Source organism: Mesoplodon bidens (assembly GCF_964165515.1).
Source record: "Mesoplodon bidens genome assembly, contig: HAP1_SCAFFOLD_49, whole genome shotgun sequence".
Classification (NCBI taxonomy): domain Eukaryota; kingdom Metazoa; phylum Chordata; class Mammalia; order Artiodactyla; family Ziphiidae; genus Mesoplodon; species Mesoplodon bidens.
The window spans coordinates 563,482-584,399 of record NW_027671810.1 but is presented as its reverse complement, the minus strand read 5'-3'; the positions used below and the strand labels follow the sequence as shown (position 1 = coordinate 584,399).

At 44.6% G+C, this 20,918-nt stretch overlaps 2 protein-coding genes across 11 annotated transcripts in view; one reads left to right on the top strand and one right to left on the bottom strand.

The window, feature by feature from the left end:
• LOC308611012 (UDP-N-acetylglucosamine--peptide N-acetylglucosaminyltransferase 110 kDa subunit-like) overlaps positions 1-5,181 on the bottom strand; it is a 98,371-nt gene extending 93,190 nt beyond the window's left edge. For all 3 annotated transcript variants that reach the window (XR_014014744.1, XM_081259962.1, XM_081259963.1), the window contains exon 1: positions 5,088-5,181. The gene's annotated coding sequence lies outside the window, so the exon portion shown is untranslated. The remainder of the gene's footprint in view (positions 1-5,087) is intronic.
• Positions 5,182-6,303: 1,122 nt separating this feature from the next.
• LOC308611014 (transducin-like enhancer protein 1) overlaps positions 6,304-20,918 on the top strand; it is a 74,029-nt gene continuing 59,414 nt past the window's right edge. For 2 of the 8 annotated variants that reach the window (XR_014014747.1, XR_014014748.1), the window contains exons 1-4: positions 6,310-6,835; positions 7,629-7,729; positions 9,169-9,232; positions 9,347-9,391. Coding sequence is in view for 5 of the 8 variants with exons in the window: in XM_081259967.1 (XP_081116093.1) it covers positions 6,812-6,835; positions 7,629-7,729; positions 9,169-9,232; positions 9,347-9,391 (234 nt within the window). In the remaining 3 variants the exon portion in view is untranslated. Of the gene's footprint in view, positions 6,836-7,628; positions 7,730-9,168; positions 9,233-9,346; positions 9,392-20,918 lie in introns of all 8 variants that reach the window. The other 6 variants (XM_081259967.1, XR_014014746.1, XM_081259966.1 and 3 more) reach the window with 6 other exon arrangements.

The following is a 20,918-nucleotide window of genomic DNA, read 5'->3' as shown; positions in this document are numbered from 1 at the left end:
GTTCACGTTAAAACTGCCCAAGAACATCTTTTATAGTTGCTGGGGGTTTTTGAACCAGGAGCCAATAAAGATTCAGATATTGCATTTTCATCATATGTCTTTGTTTTTAGGGAACAGTCCTTCTCCAATTTTTTTTTCTCCCTCTCACGACGCTGACATTTTAAAGAGCCCAGGCCAGTTGTCTTGTGAAATGTTCCAACATTCTGTAATTATGTCACTTGACTTGTTCATCTAGGTCTAGACTTAGCATTCTAGAAGCCATGGAGGTATCTGGAATATTCACTTGCTTTCTAGCCCCTTTCTCCTCTCCAGAGTTCACCTGCCTTCAACTGTGAGGAGCACCAAGCGATGCAGAGATTAGCTGAACTCAGCTTTAACCCTTCAGAGAAATTGCTAGCTTCAGGAAGAAAAGTTATTTAAATAATACTGCCAAAAGCAAAGGCTTTTAAGGCCAGAGGAAAGGTGCCCCTGTTTAAGGTTGGTTTCCTAGCAAGTCCAAGGCCTGCAGCAAGGTGGATAATTGCAGAGGGTATTAAGTGGCCAGGGTTTGCTCCATTATGCGAATATGTAGGAAGGAGCCATCAAAGGTGCTTCCTTTAACTACTTGTTCTTTTGTCTACCAAATGCCCTTCAGCTTCTGTTGAGCTTATTGCTAAACCGAAAGGATTAAAAAAAAAAGTGTATTATCCCAACTTTTACCAGTCCACATTAACAAATTAACACGTGTGCCATACATGGGCAAGAGAGGTAAGCAGGCCTGGAAGGGCCGGTGAGATGTAGAGGAACATTTGTATCTGCACCTCTAGGATGACTTCTAAACACAGACTATTTTGGACCTACACCTCTCTAGAAGTTCAGACCTACATAAACAAAATTCACCCCGGCTGAGGTGGTGTTCTTCCGCAGGCCAAGTGTTTTTAAAAACATGACTGGCCAGCTAAGAAGTTTATCCGCCTGGTGCCTCAAATTCTCAGTTTATTTGAACACCGTGTGAACAGCTGATCTCTGACAAGTTTTGGGGCTTCAACAAGGTAAACAAATGGGTGGGCTGTGAAAGTAAACACTGCATTTCCTCCCAGTCTCATCCTCCTCTCCCAAATTACACGCCCTCACTCCTTTCGCGAGCCTCAGCCTCCCCCTTCCAAAGCTTGGTCTCTTGTACCCTGTAAAAGTACTGAAATTGCGAAGGAGACATTTTCAATTATAAGTACTACAGTAATGAATTCAAGTACACTCATTTATCATAAAGGGCTTTCCCATCTGTCTCTAAAGTATACTTTAAAAGGCTGTGTATTTGATAACATTAGCACCAAGCATCTTCGACATGTTAACGTTCAGCGTTTTAGATGTTCGCTCCCCCAACCCCCAAAGACAGCATGGTGGTGGTTCCAGAAAGAGCACATTTATCTCTGGGTTTGGGAATGCCTGTGTGGTCTCTTCCTAATTTATTTGCACTCCAGTCCTTGGGGATAGCATCGCAATCCCCCTAGGCAAAAAGAGATTAGGGAACTGGGCTGTCTGCTTCTCCCCACCCTGACAGAGAAAGGAAAACAACTTCCCCAAGTCCCACAAGTTCTCTGGCCACTGTACAAATTGTTCTTGAGCATGGAGGGTTTCCAAAAGCCCTAATTAGCAACTCACAGCAAACATTTCTTTGCATTAGCTAATGATCCGGCTATACTTGTAAGCAAACAGAACCAACATATCTAATCAATGCTGAAAAACCAACCAAATGCCTATTAAACATCTGGATGTAATTTTCTAGTTAGAACAAAATGAAAACATATGCAGGTTCCTTTGATCTGCGTCTTAACAAAGAAATTGTTGATTAAAAAAAGCATACTGGTCAGTCAATGTGTCATTTTCATAAAGTCTGCTCGTTTCTCTTCAAATGCTCCCAGTTTAATTTAGTTGGTTTCCTGCAATCTCTAATTTGACCATATTGTGTGAAACCACAAGAGATTCTTTGGATGTGATTTTATTTGAGGTTTTACTGCTGCATGGATCTGCTACTGACTTTTTTTTTCTTTCTTCTCTGCTTTCTCCCCTCCACCCACCATGCCCATCCTGCCCTTTTCTTTGGTAAAGTGGTGAGGGGAAAAAAGCTTTTTAAAGCAATGCTCGGAAGATTTCTTCTGGACCCTACATTCTTAGGTTTAAGAACACTTCCAGTTAAAAAAAAAACAAGTCAAATGAGGAAATGTATAACAGCTGAAAGGAAGAGAAAATAACAAAAGTGATCTTTTATAAATGTGCATAATTATTATTTATTTCAAATAATACAGTAATAGATTTAAAAGATGAATAATTTCTATGATCAGCATTCATAATTTTTCCCATTGTGTCTAGCACCTATACTATAGATAGGACCTAGTTTTTGTAATCACTTATACTATTGGTGAGTTGAAAATTTGATAACTCAGCAACAAATGAATGGAAATATACTCATATATGCATCAATGATAAAATAAATAATCTGGCAATCTTTTTGTTTCTCTTGCAGAGGATAAAGAGGGAACTTTTTTCAGAGACAATTTCCTATGGACAAGGGGTATTTAATATTATTTCATGTAAAAAACATCATCAACATATGAATATGTTAAAGGTAAAGAAGATTGTGGTTAACAGACTTTAAACAGCAGACCAAAATTATAGATTTCGTGAGTAGGACTATTTTCCTTTAAAAAGGCTGTAGGCAATCTGCACATATATTATTTATTTAAAACATAAGATTAAAGCTACTTGATTGTTTAAACAGCATCATTTGTAATGCAGTTTGATGAGAGTTTTGTAGTATAATTATTACAGCATGACAATCACATAGAAAACATGACCTTGAAAAAGGGCCCAGCCTTCTGTCTTAAGGAGGATGTGCTGTAAGAGAAAGAAGCCATCAAAACCCGACCATCTTCATGCAAACAATTAAAGGCCTTCCAGTTTTCAAATCAGTACTCTTTCTTTTCTCCAGATACTACATCATAAGGAAATCAGAAGGCCTGGGGATTCAAACTCTACTGGTAAAGAAGCACTAGTTAAAAGAGAATTTCCAATTTTTACCCTTGGCAAACTAGGAAATATGGTGAGTAGACATGTTTGCTGTGAACAGTTATATTAGAGAACATTTAAAAACAATGTGTTAGAACTGATTTTGAAGGGGATGGGGAGGGGAGAGAAAAAGAAGTAGCAACAGTTTTGTTCCTGTTCTAACTTCTCTACTTAAAGTTAAGTACCAGCGTGTGCCAGTAAATCAAAGTAAAGCTTGGGTAAGCCAGAGAAAAGTCTCAGTTGTCCTAGTTGTCCCAGCATTCACAGGCATATTTGTGGCATCTAAGCACTTTCTATACAATCCTGGAGGTGATTATGGGATGAACCAACCACAAACTAGTATAGGTGGCCCATTCACTACATGATTTCAAGGCACACAGGTTGCCAATGGGCAAAGCTTAGTTGCCCATGGCAGTACTCAGAAAGTTCTGTATGTGGAGCAAGCCTGTTCTCGTCATCACCAAGTTTAACCAAGAAAAGGGGCAGTGCTTTCTTCCTGTTCATTTCTCATGTCAGCAAAATGAATAATAGAACCCCTCCCTTACCCCACTTAGTGAGCCACAATGCTGAACTTGTTTGAGAATTACTATGGTGTTGTACAGACTGGCTAAAATCACTCCTCTAATTTTCCATTTATATTGATATTTGGGATTGATCCAATTATAGGCAAATCAATATCATACATATTTAAGAACTCCATCAGTGAAATGTATTATCTAAAATGATTCTTTTAATATTTCAAGAAAAAGATCTCTGTAAAAGCAAATCTTTGAATAAATTGTATTTCTGTTTAAATAAATGCGTTTCCGTAACTCTCTTGAAAGTAAAATAATGGTAACACGGAGGCCATTAACACCAAAAACTTAAGTATGTTCCAACATAAGATGAATGCTTGCCAAAGATGTGTCTTTCTCATAGAAGAATTCACCACCATCTGGCTAAAACAGCATTATTCACGTACCAATCATGTGGAAATAGCTCAACTGAACTGCTCTTTAAACTCAAGTATAAATGCGGCAATATTGAAGGTTTTCTGTGGGATGTACTTAGAAAAACAGACAAAACTGGAGATCGACGCAGTATGCCCTGTTTATTTAAAATCCTTTTTAAAGTCAAGTTCCACCTCATCAGAATTTTTTCCACGTCCTTTACCCAACGCTTCCCATTTAGCTCCTTACACATTTCTGCCGGGGGCGGGGGGGGGTGTACCACCCGAACTATGGGGATGGGGTGGGCAGGACAGGTTTTTCAGGTCTCAGTGTTGTTTATCCCATTGTCTCCCTTTGTTTCTAGTAATTGGAAACAGACTCGTGGTCATGTTGCTGAGAGGCCCCTAAAACTCTCAGCAGCCCTCTACTTCCCAACACAACGAAATCAGGACTATCAAGAGAAGGACCCGAGATTTCGCGCCGCGGGCAAAACAACGCATCTGTGACTGGGACGCGTGTGCCTTACCCTGGCAGCACCGCGGGTATCCTTCCCGCCAAACCAAGTCAGGCCAATCTTTTTGCAAAGTGGTTTGAAATACTCCAATAAAAACCAATTCCTACCACTTTGGGTGCAAAAGGGGGCGTGGGCATCAGAAGCCTAGTCTTAAGCCGCTGGTGTACGTACGCCAGCCAATAAGTTGCTCATTTATGCATTTTCCACGAAGTGCACAGTCCACTCCTCGTGAGTCCGAGAAAAGGCAGCTCAAGGAAAAACAATCCTCAGAGAAATTTTTGAATGTGACCTCACTTTCAAGAGTAGCATCAAACAAGGGGCCAGCTTCGAAAGAGGCGTTGGGCTCGAACCAGCAAAAAGCACCCATTCTCCCTCATTAGAAACTCCGCGGTTAGTCTCTGAGTTACTTTCACTGAGATCTGAGGATTTTCGTTAAAGGGAAAGTGAACAAGTGGCAGGAGTTTTGCACACTCGAGCCCCCAGGTTCCGCGGATGCACAGTCGCGGGTCCCTCCCGCTCGCGCGCTCCCGCGCGCTCCCTCGGCTGCCCCACGTTACTTTGACTGACAGCCCAGCCCCGCCACTCTCCTTCTCACTGACCTTCCCATCTACAGTGCCGATCTCCGCGTCTCGCCGCTTCCCATTGGCTGGTTTCGGCGTCCCGCGGCTCCTCCAGGAACAGTTCCTCACCGAGCCCGGGAGGACGCGGCTGGTGGAGGAGGGGTGGGGGTGGATGGGAGGGGAGACGGGGGAGATGGCGGAGATGGAAGCGAGCGGGGTGGGAGAGGAGGGGGGGAGGGGGAGACAGTCCGTTCGGTGCCGCGCTGCCATAGGCTCTGAGGAGACGTTGCGTCAGCACCCCACGTTGGGCGCGGCGCACGCGATTGGCTGACGCGGGCCTTCCCGCTCCCCCCGACCCGAGCGGGCCCACGTCCCCCGCCGGCTCAGCGCTCGCGCCCCCCGCCCGCGCGGGGCTGGGTGGGGCCGGCGCTGGTTAGCTCCAGAGAGTGAAACCGCGTGTTAATGTAACCGGCGCGAGAGGCGCGGGCGGCGGCGGCGGCTGCAGGGGCGGCGGCGGCGGCGGCGGGTACCCTGTGCCCTGCGTCCCCGAGGCAGCCGACTGTTCCACCCCCACCTTGGCACGGCCGGGCGGGACCCGCGCCACCAACCCGGACCTCCGGTGTCCCTCGGCGACTTAACCTCCGCCGCAAATACTCCGGACTCGCCCGCGGAGTTTGCCCGCCGGGGAGGGAGGCCGAGCGGTGGAGAGCACTCTTGGGCTTTTCCCCACCATCTCGGATGTCGTTCCCCGCGTCGTGAGAGAACTTTGCAGCGAGCTGGAGCGCCCTTTGCGGAGAGGCGGACGAAGAGAAGGAAAGAAAGGGGGTCTATAGAGAGGCTCGGAGGAAAGGTCCGGAGCGGTCGCGCCGGCCGTGCAGGACGAGTGCGCGCGGGCCGCGGCGCCCGGATGCGCCCAGGGCTCGAGGAGCAGCGAGCGGTTGCGGGACTGCCCTCCGCGGAGTAGCCCAGGAGGGTTAGGAGGGTTTGTTTAACCGCGGAGAACACCGAGAGCCGGCCGCACTGGGCGTGCCAAGCTGCCTCCCGGCGCGCCCTCCTCACTTTCTCCGCCTCATCGTCATCCCGCGCTCCTCGGCTCGGGTTAAGGCTGCGGAGCGCCGGGCGCGGAGCCTCTGCTGCGGCCGGGACCTCGCACCCCGCCGCCTCCAGGGAGCCCGCGGGTGCCTGGTTGTGGGCGCTGCCTGGACCCGCGGGGGTCAGGCCTGTACACCGTCACGTTTGTTTGGGTGGGGTTAGCCCGGAGCGCCGCGCCACCTGCAACTCGCCGGCGGCCAGCGCCGCGGGGAAAACCCGGAAAATAGGCGGACCCGGAGAATAGCAAAGGAGGGCAGCCCGCCTGGATTTGTTTGCCCGGGACGGGTGCGGCGCACGCGGATCGCCGAGGGGAGCGCGGCGGGAGTCACCGCGCCCCCACCTCCCAGCACGGGAGGCCGAGGGCCGCGGATTGGAGCGTAGCCCCCGCGCCCTCTTCCCGAGTGACGGCGGCGCCCCGCAGGTTTTTGGCGCAGCCGGGCCCGTGTTGCCCCGTGATGTGGCCCTGAGCGCGGGAGCCCGCACCGGCGGGAGCAGGAGCGGCCCGGCGCCGAGTGGCCTGTGCGCCCCGCCGAGCGCGCCTGCGTGCGTGGCCAGCGCGCTACCCGCTTTTGCCTGGCTTCCCGGCTTAATTTTCCTCGGCGAGATTAAAGTTGGAAATTGAGCAGAGAATTGAGTTGCCCAGGAGCAGAGCCGCGGCCGCCGCCAGAGCGATGTTCCCGCAGAGCCGGCACCCGGTGAGGCGCGGTCGGGTGGTTGAGTAGGGAGCAGGGTAGTGGCGGGGTGGGGGGTGGGCGCTATTGCTGTGGGTGAGGAGGTGGGTGGCTGCTGCATTCTGGCGGAGACCCTGGCCTCCAGGGGTGCTAGGCTTGGGAGGTCCCGGGCCCTCCCCTCCTGTGGTGGGGAGTGGACTGAAACTCAATTTCCCCCCTTTGCTCTGGGCTCCCTCCTACTTGACGTCTAGACTGGGCGGGCGGGGCGCTCGGGGAGACTGGGGTTTCTACTGCGGCCACATCCTCTCCCTTCCCCGAGACGAGTAGGGCGGCCCCCCTTTGTTTCTCGTCTCGCCTATTTACATGTCAATGCGGCCCCCGTTCCGGCGCGCCTGGAGGTGGCCCCAGCGACACTGGAAACGAGGAGCGTAAGGGGGTTTTCTCCTCTGGTGCCCGGGGTCATTATCGCCCCGGTGAGGCAGAGGGCGGCGGTGTCGACGACAATCTGGCCAGGTGCTCCCCGGCGGCCGCCGCCGGGAAGCTCCTGTCCCTTCAGCCAGGTGACCCGGGCGCGCTTACCGGGACCCGCCCTGGAGGCTGGAAGAGGCTCCAAGCCTCTTTAGAAGCTTCGGATCTGGGAGGGTCTACCTTTCCTCTCCCCAAAGTGAAGCGCAAACTCGAGTTTGGGGCTCTGTTTTCCGCCACTTCTAACTTTATTTTTTGTTTATGTCCCACCCACTCTTTTGTTCTCTGACTTACTTCTCTATCCAACCGCCCTCATATCCGTCCCTCGGTCCCCCTCGCTGGTCGTCCCTAGACGCCGCACCAGGCTGCAGGCCAGCCCTTCAAGTTCACTATCCCGGAGTCCCTGGACCGGATTAAAGAGGAATTTCAGTTCCTGCAGGCGCAGTATCACAGGTGCGTGTCCGGCCGCGCCCGGTGAGCGGTCGCCCCGGCAGCTCCGTGCCCCTGGTGGCGGCGGCGGCTGTACTTAGTACTTGCGTCCAGGCGGTGGCATGTGGAGTCGCAGTTAAGACCTGTCATTCACGTTACCCCCTTTCCCGGCTCTTCCCGGGCCGCCTCTCCTCTTGTCTCCACCTCCTCCCATTGTTTCCCTTTTGCCCGTTTGTTGCTGTTCCAGGGAGCCTTTTTTTCGTGTATTTAGGAGTTGCATGAGAACTGTCAATATTTGCACTTCATTTATTTATTTTGCAACAGGCTGAGCTGAAACCTTGGTTCAGTCGATGCCCCAGCTCAGGAGTACAGGTTCAGGGAGGCAAAGCGGGTGTTGAAATCACTGTTGGCCATACTAGAATTGAGTTCTTTGAGGCAAAGTCCATTATGGAGGGTAGATGCTTTCAGCTGTGCCCATCATTAGCGGTGGTGAGGGGGGCGGTGGGGTGGATGTGTGTAGAGGGAAGCCCACCTGCTTTGGCTTCATTCTGGATTGGTTTGGGTAGGACAGGGCTTGGAGTCACATTTATAGCCATCTCAGCTTTAGCGTCTTCATCTAATGAGAGCTGCTTCAGAAAATTTATAAATGTAAATTATTTGTAAAGCACCCTGTCCATAGTGGACTTGCTAGAAATGTTAGTTTCTTCCCGCTTCTATTAAGTTTTAGCTGATTAGAGTGAAGAAATAACTGTGTAATGACAGTTTTTATTTTTGTCACACTTGAAAAACACAGATGCTTGGGTGTGAATTTTCTTATTTTGCAGAGGCTTTGTGATTATTGGCCTTTTGTCTACTTGAAGATAATCTCTAGAGCTTGAAGCATACCTGCCTACTCTATGTTTACCAAGCAGGGAAGACTTCAACCTACTTAATTGCAGAAGCTATGTAACACGTTTCGGCAGGGAATTAAAAAACAAAGGTTTTAAAAGGGACCAACAATTGTAGAAGTAACTTTACAGGTACAGTTTTCAAACCTAGAGACTATTTGAGTTGGCAGAGATGGCCTATGCCTGAGACTGAAGGTTGTGCAAAGGCCAGGTTTTGGTGAAGTCCAGGGAAGCAAACTCTGATGCAGGGAAGCAAGTACGAGTGAACAGATGACCAGGAGGAGAAATCAGTCTTCTGAGTAGATCAGAGGTTTTGAAAGATTTTTTTCATTCTTGGCATGAGACCAGGTCTGTACCAAGAAGGAAAAGAATAGTTGCTGAGTGGATACCTTGTACTGTTCATCGTATTCCTTTTTTCCCTATTAAATGCAAGGACAAAGCTTTTGGGTGTTTACCTAGATAGTTTATGGTTTTTCCAAATTGGTCTGTGTTTTTACTTGAAGTGCAAATATGTGAGGCAGATGTTAAAACAAGTGACATAATGTTTACATTAAGTTGCCTGTTTTGTTTTCGTAGCCTTAAATTGGAATGTGAGAAACTGGCAAGTGAAAAGACAGAAATGCAGAGGCACTATGTGATGGTAGGTATCAAAGATTAGGCTTTTTTTCCTTTTCACGTAATATTAACAAATATGGGTTCTCGGCATTACAAAATGTGAGTTAATGAAATACTTGGTTCTTTTTTCTTTTTACAGTATTATGAAATGTCATATGGATTAAACATAGAAATGCATAAACAGGTAAGCTTTAGCAAAATCTCGAAATGAGAAGTAAGTCATGATTTTATTATACTGGCTTTGTCCTCAGGAGTAGGGGGGGGATTTGTATGGCATTTTTCAGCCTTGGTTTCCCTTCCTGCAAATTGGTGGCAGTATTCTGCAGCAGGAGCTGCTTCTTGACAATTATAGAATGTTTAAGTTACTGGGTGAGAGGTACTTTGGAAGTGTAAACTAGCCTGTTTATAGGCAGGTAGGAATTGAGGCTCTGACTTGACTTTTCTGCCTGGATACCTTTATTTTCCTCTTGAAAGATCTGGGTATCCTGTAGAGTTCTGAAGTTCATAATAGCTAATGTTTTTATGCTGATTTGGAAAGAAATGTGAATCTCTGTGGGAAAGAAGGGTATTCGGGAGTGTCCTTATTCGGGTTAAACAAGGAATATGACTAACTATGGAGTTCTCCCTATGCTTTGGGGCTACAGAAAGTGACACTCAGGATCAGTGGCTTATTAGCAAACCTCTTTTTGAAAAATGTCTCAGTTGATGCAGGTTTGGAGGTGAAAAAAGCATCCTTTTATGACCACAGCATATGTTGGGCGTTGCTTCAGTCCTAGTGGTTTTAAAAGCATGAAAAGATTACTGACTGGAAAGCTCGAGAGCTATGACTACGAGTTTGCAAGTTCCCATAAAATTCACACTTATGGCTACTATAATGGTGTATAAAAAGAATATTGAGCGGGAACAAGGCACTAAGGATCTCATAAGAGAAGAAAAGCTAAATGATTGCTCAGCCCAAAGGACCCTCGATTGAGTAGTCATTGTCTGCCAAAGAAAGCATTAATGGCAGGGTGTAAGTATTTTGGAGATATGCTGACATTCACTTTTTCATCAAGACTCTGGTACAGTAAGTCTTCTAGAAATCGATTGCCTCTTAAAAAATTATCATCAGATGAAGTTGCACAGTTGGACACATTTCAAAGTGCAACAATACAATTCTTACTTGATGTATATGTGCTATTTCATCTCAAACCCTTGTTTCATTAAATTAAAGAGCATGGCTGACCGGCGGGGGGCACGGTGGAGAAATTGATTAGTTCAGCCTTCAGATCTCCCTTATATTCAAAGACTTTCATTAAGCAAGTGTGTTTCAGAGTTGAATTCTGCTTTTGTAACTCTGCGCTCTTTGATTTTTAATTCATCATAGATTTCATAATGTTAATTTATCGTCATGTACCTTAGATCTGTTCTCAGTTATCTGTTTGGAAGGAGATAGTTAAGTTTAGGGCCTTTCATTAACAATGTAATTGGGCCTTTAAAAGTGCTGATTTTATTCTGATTTGCGAAGTTGGTAGCCTAGTTTATGTTGGGTTTGTGCCTTTGTTTCTGTGTGCTTAAATGGCTAGTGCCTGATTGAGGCAATTGTAACTTGTTGATAGTAATTAAGCTAGAAGATATATGATGATTTAAATTAATTACGCAAATAGACTTGGTCAAGGAGTTCTAACGTGCCACTTTTTTTTTTTTAAGTCACCCTAAAGGCACATTTTTTCCCCCAACAAATATTCTGGAAGGGTAAGAGGAGATTGAGCTTTCTCTTAAACTCATGAACTCAAAGGATTTAATAACCTCACCGACTCCATACAAGGGAATGCCACCTCTATGTGATGTGTGCTGGTGCTGGATTTATTGGGGGAGCTACAGGAGGTGTGAAATTCTTCTGGGTTCCTGTAGGTTGCTTGGTGGAGTGACCTCTTCTTTATCGCATAGGAAGAAGGAAGAAGGGGCGAGGAGGGTCAGGAACCCCATGGTGTGGAAATAGTTTTCTAATGAGTTTCTGTATTCCATCGGGCATTTGTGGGTATATATTGTCTGTCCATGAGCCAGTGTGCATTAATAATATGCTTAGTAATTTGAAAGATGTGAAAAGCTGAGAGACGCTGTGTTCTTCATAGTAGGATATTAAGCCCCCTGAAATTTAGTTTATATTGTAAATGCTGACAGACCCTTAACTAGAGTGGTATGCAGAACAGTGCTGTAATTGTAATTCAGTTTATAGTGGCCTTACATTTGAAAAACATGCTTCTGAATGTCACACATTAATAATAAGTTCTGAGGAGGCATTTGGTGCAGCTAGTAATCATAATTCTTACTAAAACTGGTGACGTCTGGCCCCCAGGGTGTAGCCAGGCTCAAACTGATGCTTTTTGCCGCCTGATCACCAGCATGGCCTAAGTGCTCATTATATTGTAGAGAGGGCCTTTGGAGCTCTCATTAGATTTGACAGGAATTCTCTCTAGGGGGAAACTGGGCATTAGTGAGACTCCTGACAGGCTGAAATTAGTCCTGCTTTATGGCTTATAACCAAATGCTAGCAAGGCATCATCAGGGGACAAAAAATTGTCATTTCTGACAACATCTTTGTTACTGAAAAAATGCAGTGATGGGGAAACTTTCCGCGGAGAGAGCTTTAATGTTGTTAAGATTTGTCTCCAGTGTGATGACCGCTCTCCTCCCCACCTTTCAGCGGCTTTGTTGGAGGAGTGAGTTTGAGAGGTTTCAGTGTCAAATCTCACCACCAACTTCTCCGTGTGGAAGTTTTAAAGTGGAAGTGCATCCAAATCAAGAATGGTATAATTGTGGTTTCCTTACTTGGTTTGGTGCCCGCAGTCTGTGTTTATGTTGTGTCAACACTTCCTGATAAGCCTTCCCCTCACTTCCTCTGCTTCTATTTGTGGCTGGTTACCGAAAAGTCAACGAAATCAGGATGGTCATGGATATTTAAATCTTTAATTGTAGCATGAAGACAAAAATATTTTTCCTTTGAGCCTTTTATAGATTCCTGCCTGTCCTCTTTTCAGGTAGGTCGTGTAAACTCTAGATATCTCTATACAGAGAGGTGGAGACTTTTCATGAAAGATGGAGCAATTCTGATACCACCAGTGTTAGGGTACATGAAAAAGTAGCAGGTTAACATGAGTCTAATTGCGTTTGAGGGCTGTGCCTAGTGTGTTTGGCAGTGTGATATTGAAAGTTTTTTTTCTGTCATGTGGAGTGGTATTACCTCCTTTGATATTTTGGGGAATAAGATGCACTGTAAGTACTTATATAAGCCTGATTTATCCCACTTGTATACCTTTTCAGCACACTGATGAAGCCGTGCCATGAGTTGTCATTGGTGGCAACTTTGTATAGCACTTAGTTTTCAAAAGCGATTTGCCTCATCCTGTGAAGTAGATTGGGTGGTAGGTGTTAGATTGGGTAGGTGTTTTGCTCTGCCTGCAACTTTGGGTGCGTGCTCAGAGTCTGGGACTTGTCAGGGCCAAGCATCTGTTGAAGCTTGAGTTTGGCTCACCTGGTTCCCAATTCAGCGCTTCTTCCCTGTCTCCCTCCTCCCCCACTGCCACTGGAGCAGGAGGCCAGTGGTGGAATCACCCTTGGGCCTGTGCTTAGCGACCCAAGTCTACCCCACTGCGTGCGTGTTCTCAGTGTTTGTCTGTTTTGATCAGCTTCATCATTTGTGAGACACCTTGGGGTGAGCCTCACGTTCTAAAAATTAGGAAAATCAGCATTACTGACTGGTCTGTGGGGACCACAGCTGTGGGTAGGTAGGAAGTTGTAACCAACTGAGCAGTACTGTCCGCAGGTTAAAATGGGTCGAAGAACCAAAGAAAATTTGAAATGTGTTATCGGGGCTCTGGTTGAGCCCCAGCAATGCGGTGAGTTTGATCATTTACTTTGCCTCTCTGTGTCTGTGTTCTTCTGAAGGCAGGCAGTGAGTGCTTAGGGCTCTCGGGTGGTGGAAGAATTTAAAAATAAATGAAAGGACTAGCTCTGAAAGGAAAGTATTCTGCAATCCTGATTGTGGGGTGGGGAAGGAGAGGAGAAAGAGAAAAACAACCAGACGAGAGCTGAACATTTCCAAACTCTGTGTGATAGTTCAGCAAGCACAGTGTCTCAGACCATATAAATTTTGGAGTGAAACTGCTTTCACAGTTTTGATGTGTGCTTTAAAGTTTCTCTTTAGAAAGAAATTGTTCTTTAGTAGTGTTTTAAAAGTGTTAAGGTGGAACTGTTAGGGATTCACCTGTGGGTTAATTCCTTAGATGTGACTCTTACAATTTGTGCCTTTTACCTTTCTTCCTGTTTTTAAACCATTGGGTTTTCGGTCTGCAGTTTCTCATTTTGAGATTTTTTTTTTAAGTCAGTATCTCAGAATGGCACTGACCAGCTGGAGTATAGGAACTTAGAGTTAAGCTCCACCTTGTAATACAAAGAAGGTAGCTGTCTTCAAGGTTGGAGTGGTCCCCCACTTGATTTCATTAGCCAGGCCTGTCCTTTACAAGTAGGAGTTAAGAGATAAAGCTCCCTGTGTTAGAACCTAGATTCCGAGGTGCAGGATTAGCCTTTGTTTTTTATTGGCAAGCAGGGCAGATTCTTCACTCCTTAAGCAGCACCCTCCTGACCCCTTCCACAGCTGGGCTAGTTGCAGATTTCTGTCCAGGGCCTGGCCTAGGGTGAGGTGAGTGGGGCCTTTGCCTCTGGCACAGAGTTTAAAGGAGGTGTCAAAAAGTTTAGCACTCAAGGTGAACAGTATTTTTAAAGTTCAAAATTAAAACCAAAAAACCCATGAGGAACAAAATATCAGCATTTTATGTAAGGACAGGATGGGATAGGGTCCGGTGAGGCAAGGGAGGCACGTGTTGGGTCAGAGAACCTCCCTCTCCTCCCCTCCCCTTTGTTCTGCCATCTCCAGAGGGCTGGGCTGGGCTGAGGCCGGAATGTCCCCGCTGATCTCTGGGATCTACCTTGGTGTAAGATAGAGTGGGTTAAGGTCACTTATTTAGGGACTTCAGTTAGTGACTGGGTGAGTCATTAACAAGTTGCCTGGCCCTGGTTTTCCACTCTGTAAAAAGGGTTAGACTAGGCAGGCCCTAAAGTAGGGCTCCTCTCACCAGAGGGGACTCATTCCTCCAGAGGCATGAGTCCCCACCAGGCTTCGGAACCTGTATATTGCCTATGGCCAGGGAAAGAGTAAGTGAGTTTGAAAATATGTCAGTAGAAACTTTGCAAACTGAAATGCAAAGAGAAAAAGAATTTTTAAAAAAAACTTTAACTCAGAATATCCAAGAACTGTGAGACAGTTTCAAAATGTGTAATATGCATGTAATTGAAATACCAAAAGGAGAAGAAAGAGAGAATAAGAAATATTTGAAGAAATAACAGCCCAGGATTTTCCAAAATTAATGACGGATTAACCATAGATTGTGGGAGCTCAGAGAACACCAAGCATATAAATACGAAGAATGTCTATACCTGGACATATTTTATTAAAACTGTAGGAAGCTGAAAGATAAAATCTTGAAAGAATACAGAAGAAAGTAATATCCTACCTCTAAAGGAATAAGGATAAGAATTATGGGCTTATCACAAACCATGCAAGCAAGAAGAGAATTGAGTGAAATATTGAAAGTGTTGCAAGAAAAAAAAATCACCCTAGAACTTTGTGTCTAGTGAAATTATCCTTCAAAAGTGAAGGAGAAATAAAAACTTTCTCAAACAAAAGCTGAGATACTCATCAGCAGCGGATTTGCCCTGGAATAAATGTTAAAAACGTTCTTCAAGGAGAAGGAAAAGGACAACTCAGATCTACATAAAGGAAGGGAAAAGAAGGAATAAATGAAGGTAAAACAAAACTTTTCTTTTTCTTTTTTTTTAAGGTTTTCAAAATAACATTTATTTCTTAAAAGTTAACATGTGCATAATAGGAAACCAAAGAACACAAGAAGCAAAAAACAAAGTCATCCGTCATCACAAGCAGTTTACCATCTGATGCATCCTTCTAGGTCTTGTTTGTGTATTTAAACACAAGTAAGCATCCATTTTTATGTAATTAAGATCATACAGTTATGTATCATGCTTTTTCACACATCATGAATATTTATCATTTCAAAGTCCCAAAGCTATGAGTATTTTGATAACCAAAAATACACTACACCAACTCAATCTGGAAGGAAAAAAAATGTAATCCTTTCTTGGCGACAAAAGCTTCAGAAAAGACAAAAATCGCAACAGGCCTCTAGATAAAGATTTTGGCAGAGTTATGATTAAAATACTACATTCCCTTAAAGTTCAATTAAAAATGAGACATAAAGCAACACAGTACCCAAAGTATAATGCTTTTAAGAGGATTCATTATCTGATCTAAACTATTAAAGTATTAGCAAGGAGGTATGTTTCCACTGAATTACTTAACAATGTATTCCTATAGTACAGCTAAGAGATGCACACACATCAATGGTTATCATCAAAATATAAAAAGGAACACATCCACATACTTCCCTCCCTTTTATACTTCCTTCTGCCCCTCTGCTGCCAACCTAATGAACAAGTCCTGGTGTACATTTTTCAGATGGTTTAACAATTCCATGTGCAAGATGCCACTTTTTTTTACCAATTATAACAAAGATATTTACAAATTGGTTAATTCACTAGCTCTGCTTTTTATCATACATTGTCACCTCAGGACTCCTAAAAAGCCTAGATGCTGCAAAATAATGAATGAACCTTGTCCATAATAAGCATTGGTACTTTACAAAAATGCACATTTAGACCTATGGTTATAACCTAAAACTGTCTTCTAGATATGAAGATATTAGCTAAGAGCCCTTCCCTTCACCCTTCCTCTTACCCCTCCCCCAGCATATCAGCAACTAAGTACAGGACTATATCTAGCTCCAAGAGGTGGATTAACATAGACGCTCCCAGAAGACACAGCCCTTCCTAAAAACCAACAAAAGGGCATTTATTAAGGGGTTATCTTACTACCTCTACTTTTAATATACCTTGGGCATTAGGACTTGCTTATTCTTTAATACACAGCAATATTAACTAAAACACACAAATAGAACAATGGTTACACAATCTGAACTTGTCTAAAGACTCATGGGCACAGATCCCTTCTCTGTACTTCCTTCCCTGTCCGCTCCCCGCCTCCCCACCACCCAGTGAATAGTCACCTTACTCTCCAAGACTCAAGTTTAACAATTTCCACTCCCCCAATACAACCATTCCTATGAATTAACAGAAAAAAAATACTTAAAAGGTCTTACTTTTAGCTATTTTCAACATATGTTGTGCACTTTTACACGTCTAGAAAGATTAGATGTTTCAAATACAGATTTAAGTTTGTCCACTATGTATACATGTAGTAGCACTGAAGAAACTGCACACAAAGGCTATAGTCACAAAGTGTCTCCTAAACAGGAACACTCTGGCCTAGAAGCTTCCCCTTCTCATCTCTGTCAACCCAGTGGACAAGAATAATAAGCATCTGTAATGCTTAGGGGGTATTTAACAATTTTACTTCCTCCAGTTGTTTTCAGAAGTCTTTCCAATGAATTTTAACACAAAGAGTACACAATGTAGTTATCAGCTATTTTTGTCATACGCTGGCAACCTCTTTAACACCCGGGAAGATGAGACGTTGTAAATTTGGACCCTCTGTCCCTTATGTACATTATGTACACAGCCAAGTAAAACAAAACGCAGAGACACACCAGACAATGGTTAGTCTTGGTATAAAGCCCTTTACACTTTCTTCTTTCTCCCTGAACCAGCACAAATAAAATAATGTGTACTGCTCAGAGAGGTGGTTTGATCATTTTGATCACTCCATTTCTAAAAGACAGTATTTCATATGAATTTTAACAAAAGGATATATCTACAAAACATGTTACTTCACTACCTCTACTTTTAACATACTTTGTGCACTTCTAAACATCTAGAAAGACTAGATGTTTCAAATAAGGACTTAAGTTTGTCCACTATATACACAGTAGTGTTGAATAAACTGCACACATGTAACAATGGTTAGATCTGAAAGTGTCTTCTACATAGGAACATTCTAATCTAGAACACTTCGTTTCTCCCAGTACCTCCTTTCTGCCATCCATCCAACATTGGGCAAGTACAGGCACAGGTGTCACTTAGATGTGATTTACAATTTCACTTCCAAAGGCCCTTTTCAGAAGACGGCCTTTCCATGAATTTTAACACAAAGTGTACAAAATGTGTTAGTTTACTAACTCTACTTTTGTCATATATTGGCAACCTCTTTAATATCTAGAGACTAGATATTATAAAATTGGGACCCACTGGTCCAGTATATACAAAATATATACAGTAAAGTTAAACAAAATGCATGTAACATATAAAGCAATGGATAAGTTGTAATGTTCTAGTACCTGCTAGCAAAACATCTTTTGCAATCTTCCCTCTCCCCTCCCTAAACCCAATGAACAAGCACAGAGTATACCATTCAGAGAGGAGGTTTAACAATTCCATTTCCAAAGACAGTATTTCCCATCAGTTTTTAAAAGCTATTTACAAGAAGCATTATTCTACTAAAACTACTTTTAAATACATCAAGCACTTCTAAACATCTAGAAAGAACAGATATTTCATATAAGAACTTACTTGTCCACTATGTACACAGCACTGTTAAATAAAATTGCACACATGTAACAATGGTTATAATCTGAGGTATCTTCTAAATATGACCATTTTGGCCTGAACCATTTCCTCCCTCACTTCCTTCTCTCCACCGCCAATCCAGTGGACAAGTACGTGCGTGTGTAATGCTTAGAGGTGGTTGAACAAATTCATATCCAAAAGTCATTTACAGAAGACAAGCATTCCTATGAATTTCAATAAAGTATACAAAATGTGCTAATTTTACTACTTTGTCATACACTGGCAACCCCTTTAACATCTAGAGACTAGATGTTGCAAAACTAGGACTCAATTTGTCCATTATACACACTATATACACAGGAAAACAAAATGAACATACAATAAATGGTTTTGTCTGAAAATGTCCAGGTATGAACACACTAGCATATTACCTTTTGCAATTCTTTCCTTCCCTCCTCCAAACCACTGAACAAGTATAGACAATAGTATACTGCTCAGAGAGGTGGTTTAACATTTAACATTCCCAAAGACAGTACTTCCTGTGAATTTTAGCAAAAAGGTATTTACAAAGTGATATTTTACTACCTCTACATTTAACATACGTTGGGCACTTCTTCTAAACATCTAGATGGACTAGATGTTTCAAATAAGGACTTAATTTGTCCACTATATACAGAGCAGTACTGAATGAACTGCACACATGTAACAGTTATAATCTGAGAGTGTCTTCAAAATACCAGCATTCTAGCCATTCTAAGACCAACCCCCTTCTCTCTCTCCCCCCTCCACCAACCCAGAGGGCTATCATGCTCAAATTTTCAGAAGACAATCTTTCCTAGAAATTTTAACACAAAATGTACAAAATGTATTATTTACTACCTCTATTTTTGTCATACACTGGCAACCTCTTTAACATCTAGAAAGACTAGGTGTTGTAAATTAGGACTCATTTGTCCATTATATACACTATATACACAGCAAAGTGAAACAAAATGCAGGAACATAAAAAAAGACAATGGTTAATCTTGCCTCACTATAAACACACTGGCACAGAGCTCTTTGCACTTCCTTCTCCTCCCCCCGACCTTGAACCAGTGCACAAACAAACACAGTGCATACTGCCTACTGTTCAAAAAGGTGGCTTGGGCTTCCCTGGTGGCGCAGTGGTTGAGAGTCCGCCTGCCGATGCAGGGGACGCGGGTTCGTGCCCCGGTCTGGGAAGATCCCACATGCTGCGGAGCAGCTGGGCCCGTGAGCCATGGCCGCTGAGCCTGCGCATCCGGAGCCTGTGCTCCGCAACGGGATAGGCCACAACAGTGAGAGGCCCGCGTACCGCAAAAAAAAAAAAAAGGTGGCTTGGCCACCCGTCCCCCCCAAAACAACATTTCATACGAATTTTAACAAAAAGATATTTACAAAATGTCCCTTTACTACCTCTACTTTGAACATATATCAGGCACTTTAGAACATCTAGAAAGACTAGATATTTCAAAAAAGTACTTATTGTCAACTACATATACAGTAGTAAGGAGTCAAATGCACACACAAAACAATGATTCTAATATGCAAATGTCTTCTAACTGTGACCAGTCTGGCACAGAACCTTCTTTTCTTCCTCCTCAACATCTTGCATTCCATGTCCTCTAACCCACTGAACAAACGTGGACCTCTGTGGCTCCTGATGTCGCCTCTAGAGGTGGTCAAACAACACCATTTCGAAAAGTCATTTCCAGAAGACATTTCTTTTCTACGGTTTTTTTTAAAGAAACAAATGGGCATTTACAAGACATGTGACTTTAACTCAATCGTACGTCGGCAACCTCTTCACATCTAGGCCTATATGTAGCGAAAAGTTTTCTTTCGAAAGGTTGGGGGGAAAGTTGAGAGCAGCTTTTTCATATTATATACACAGGCCTTCTATAAACGGCCAGTAAATCTTCCCAAAGGGTGGCTGGCACTTCCTATTGGCCGCATGTGGTACGTTATTCTACCATTTCTATCTTCCGACATCGAGGTCTTGGTAGAACGACGACCAACCGCCCGATGACCCGCGAACGTTCCACCCGTCGTCGACCGGGGCTCCGCTCACCTTCCGGGCCCGTTAAGGCCTTTGTCCGTCGTTGTCCGGACGAGGTGAGGTCTCGTCCAACTGGGGCAGAGAGGTCACCTCAGGTCCCGGATCCGCGCGGGCTCCAAGGCCTAAGGGTGGCTGAGCTGGCGCCCACGTAGACCCCCCTTCCCGGGCCCTCGAGGCTCTAACGGCCCTCCGCGGCGTTCCAGTGGCCGCCATTCTTCTCACCTTGCCACGCCCGACGCCCAAAGGCGCCACGTCCTCGGTGGCCTGCCGGGGGCGTCGCCTAATCCCTGCAGCGTGGGGTCAAGAGACCAGCGGTGAGCGGGATCTGGGCTCCGAGGGGCCGCCGCCATTAGGTCGCGGAGGTGGGGGTGGGGGAGCAGTTCGTTGCTGCTTCCAGGCTCGGGTCCTGTCAGTGGGCGGCTGCGGCGAGGGCTCTGGGGCTCGGCAAGACGCAGCCTGAGCTTGTCCCGGGGGCCCCCCAGTTCACCTGCCGACCAGAGGCCGGAGGGCCTGGAGGGCCCCGGGCTAGAAGGCCGCGATCCGCTTCTTACCGCGCTCTCTGCCGGAACTCAAAACTTCTATTTTTCTTATTCTCAGTTGACCTAATAATACTAATGATAGTGTATTGGGTGATTATAGTATATGGATAAGTGAAATAAATGACATCAGTGTTACAAGGGACAGGAGGGAGGAATTGGGAACTCTGTTATAACGGAACCTGCACTACCTATGAAGTGGTATAATGTTCTATATAAAAGTGGCCTTAGATTAGTTGGAAATGTATATTACAAATTCATGGGCAACCATGAAAATATTTTTTAAAGAAGAATACTTGACATGCTAAGAGAAGAGAGAAATGGAATCATATAAAGTGCTTGTTTAAAATCAGAAAAGGCAGAAAAAAAGAAGAAAAAAAGAATACACATAAATACTAAACAGTTACAGATATGACAGATATTAATCCAACTATATAAAAAAATCACTAAATGTAAGTGTTCTA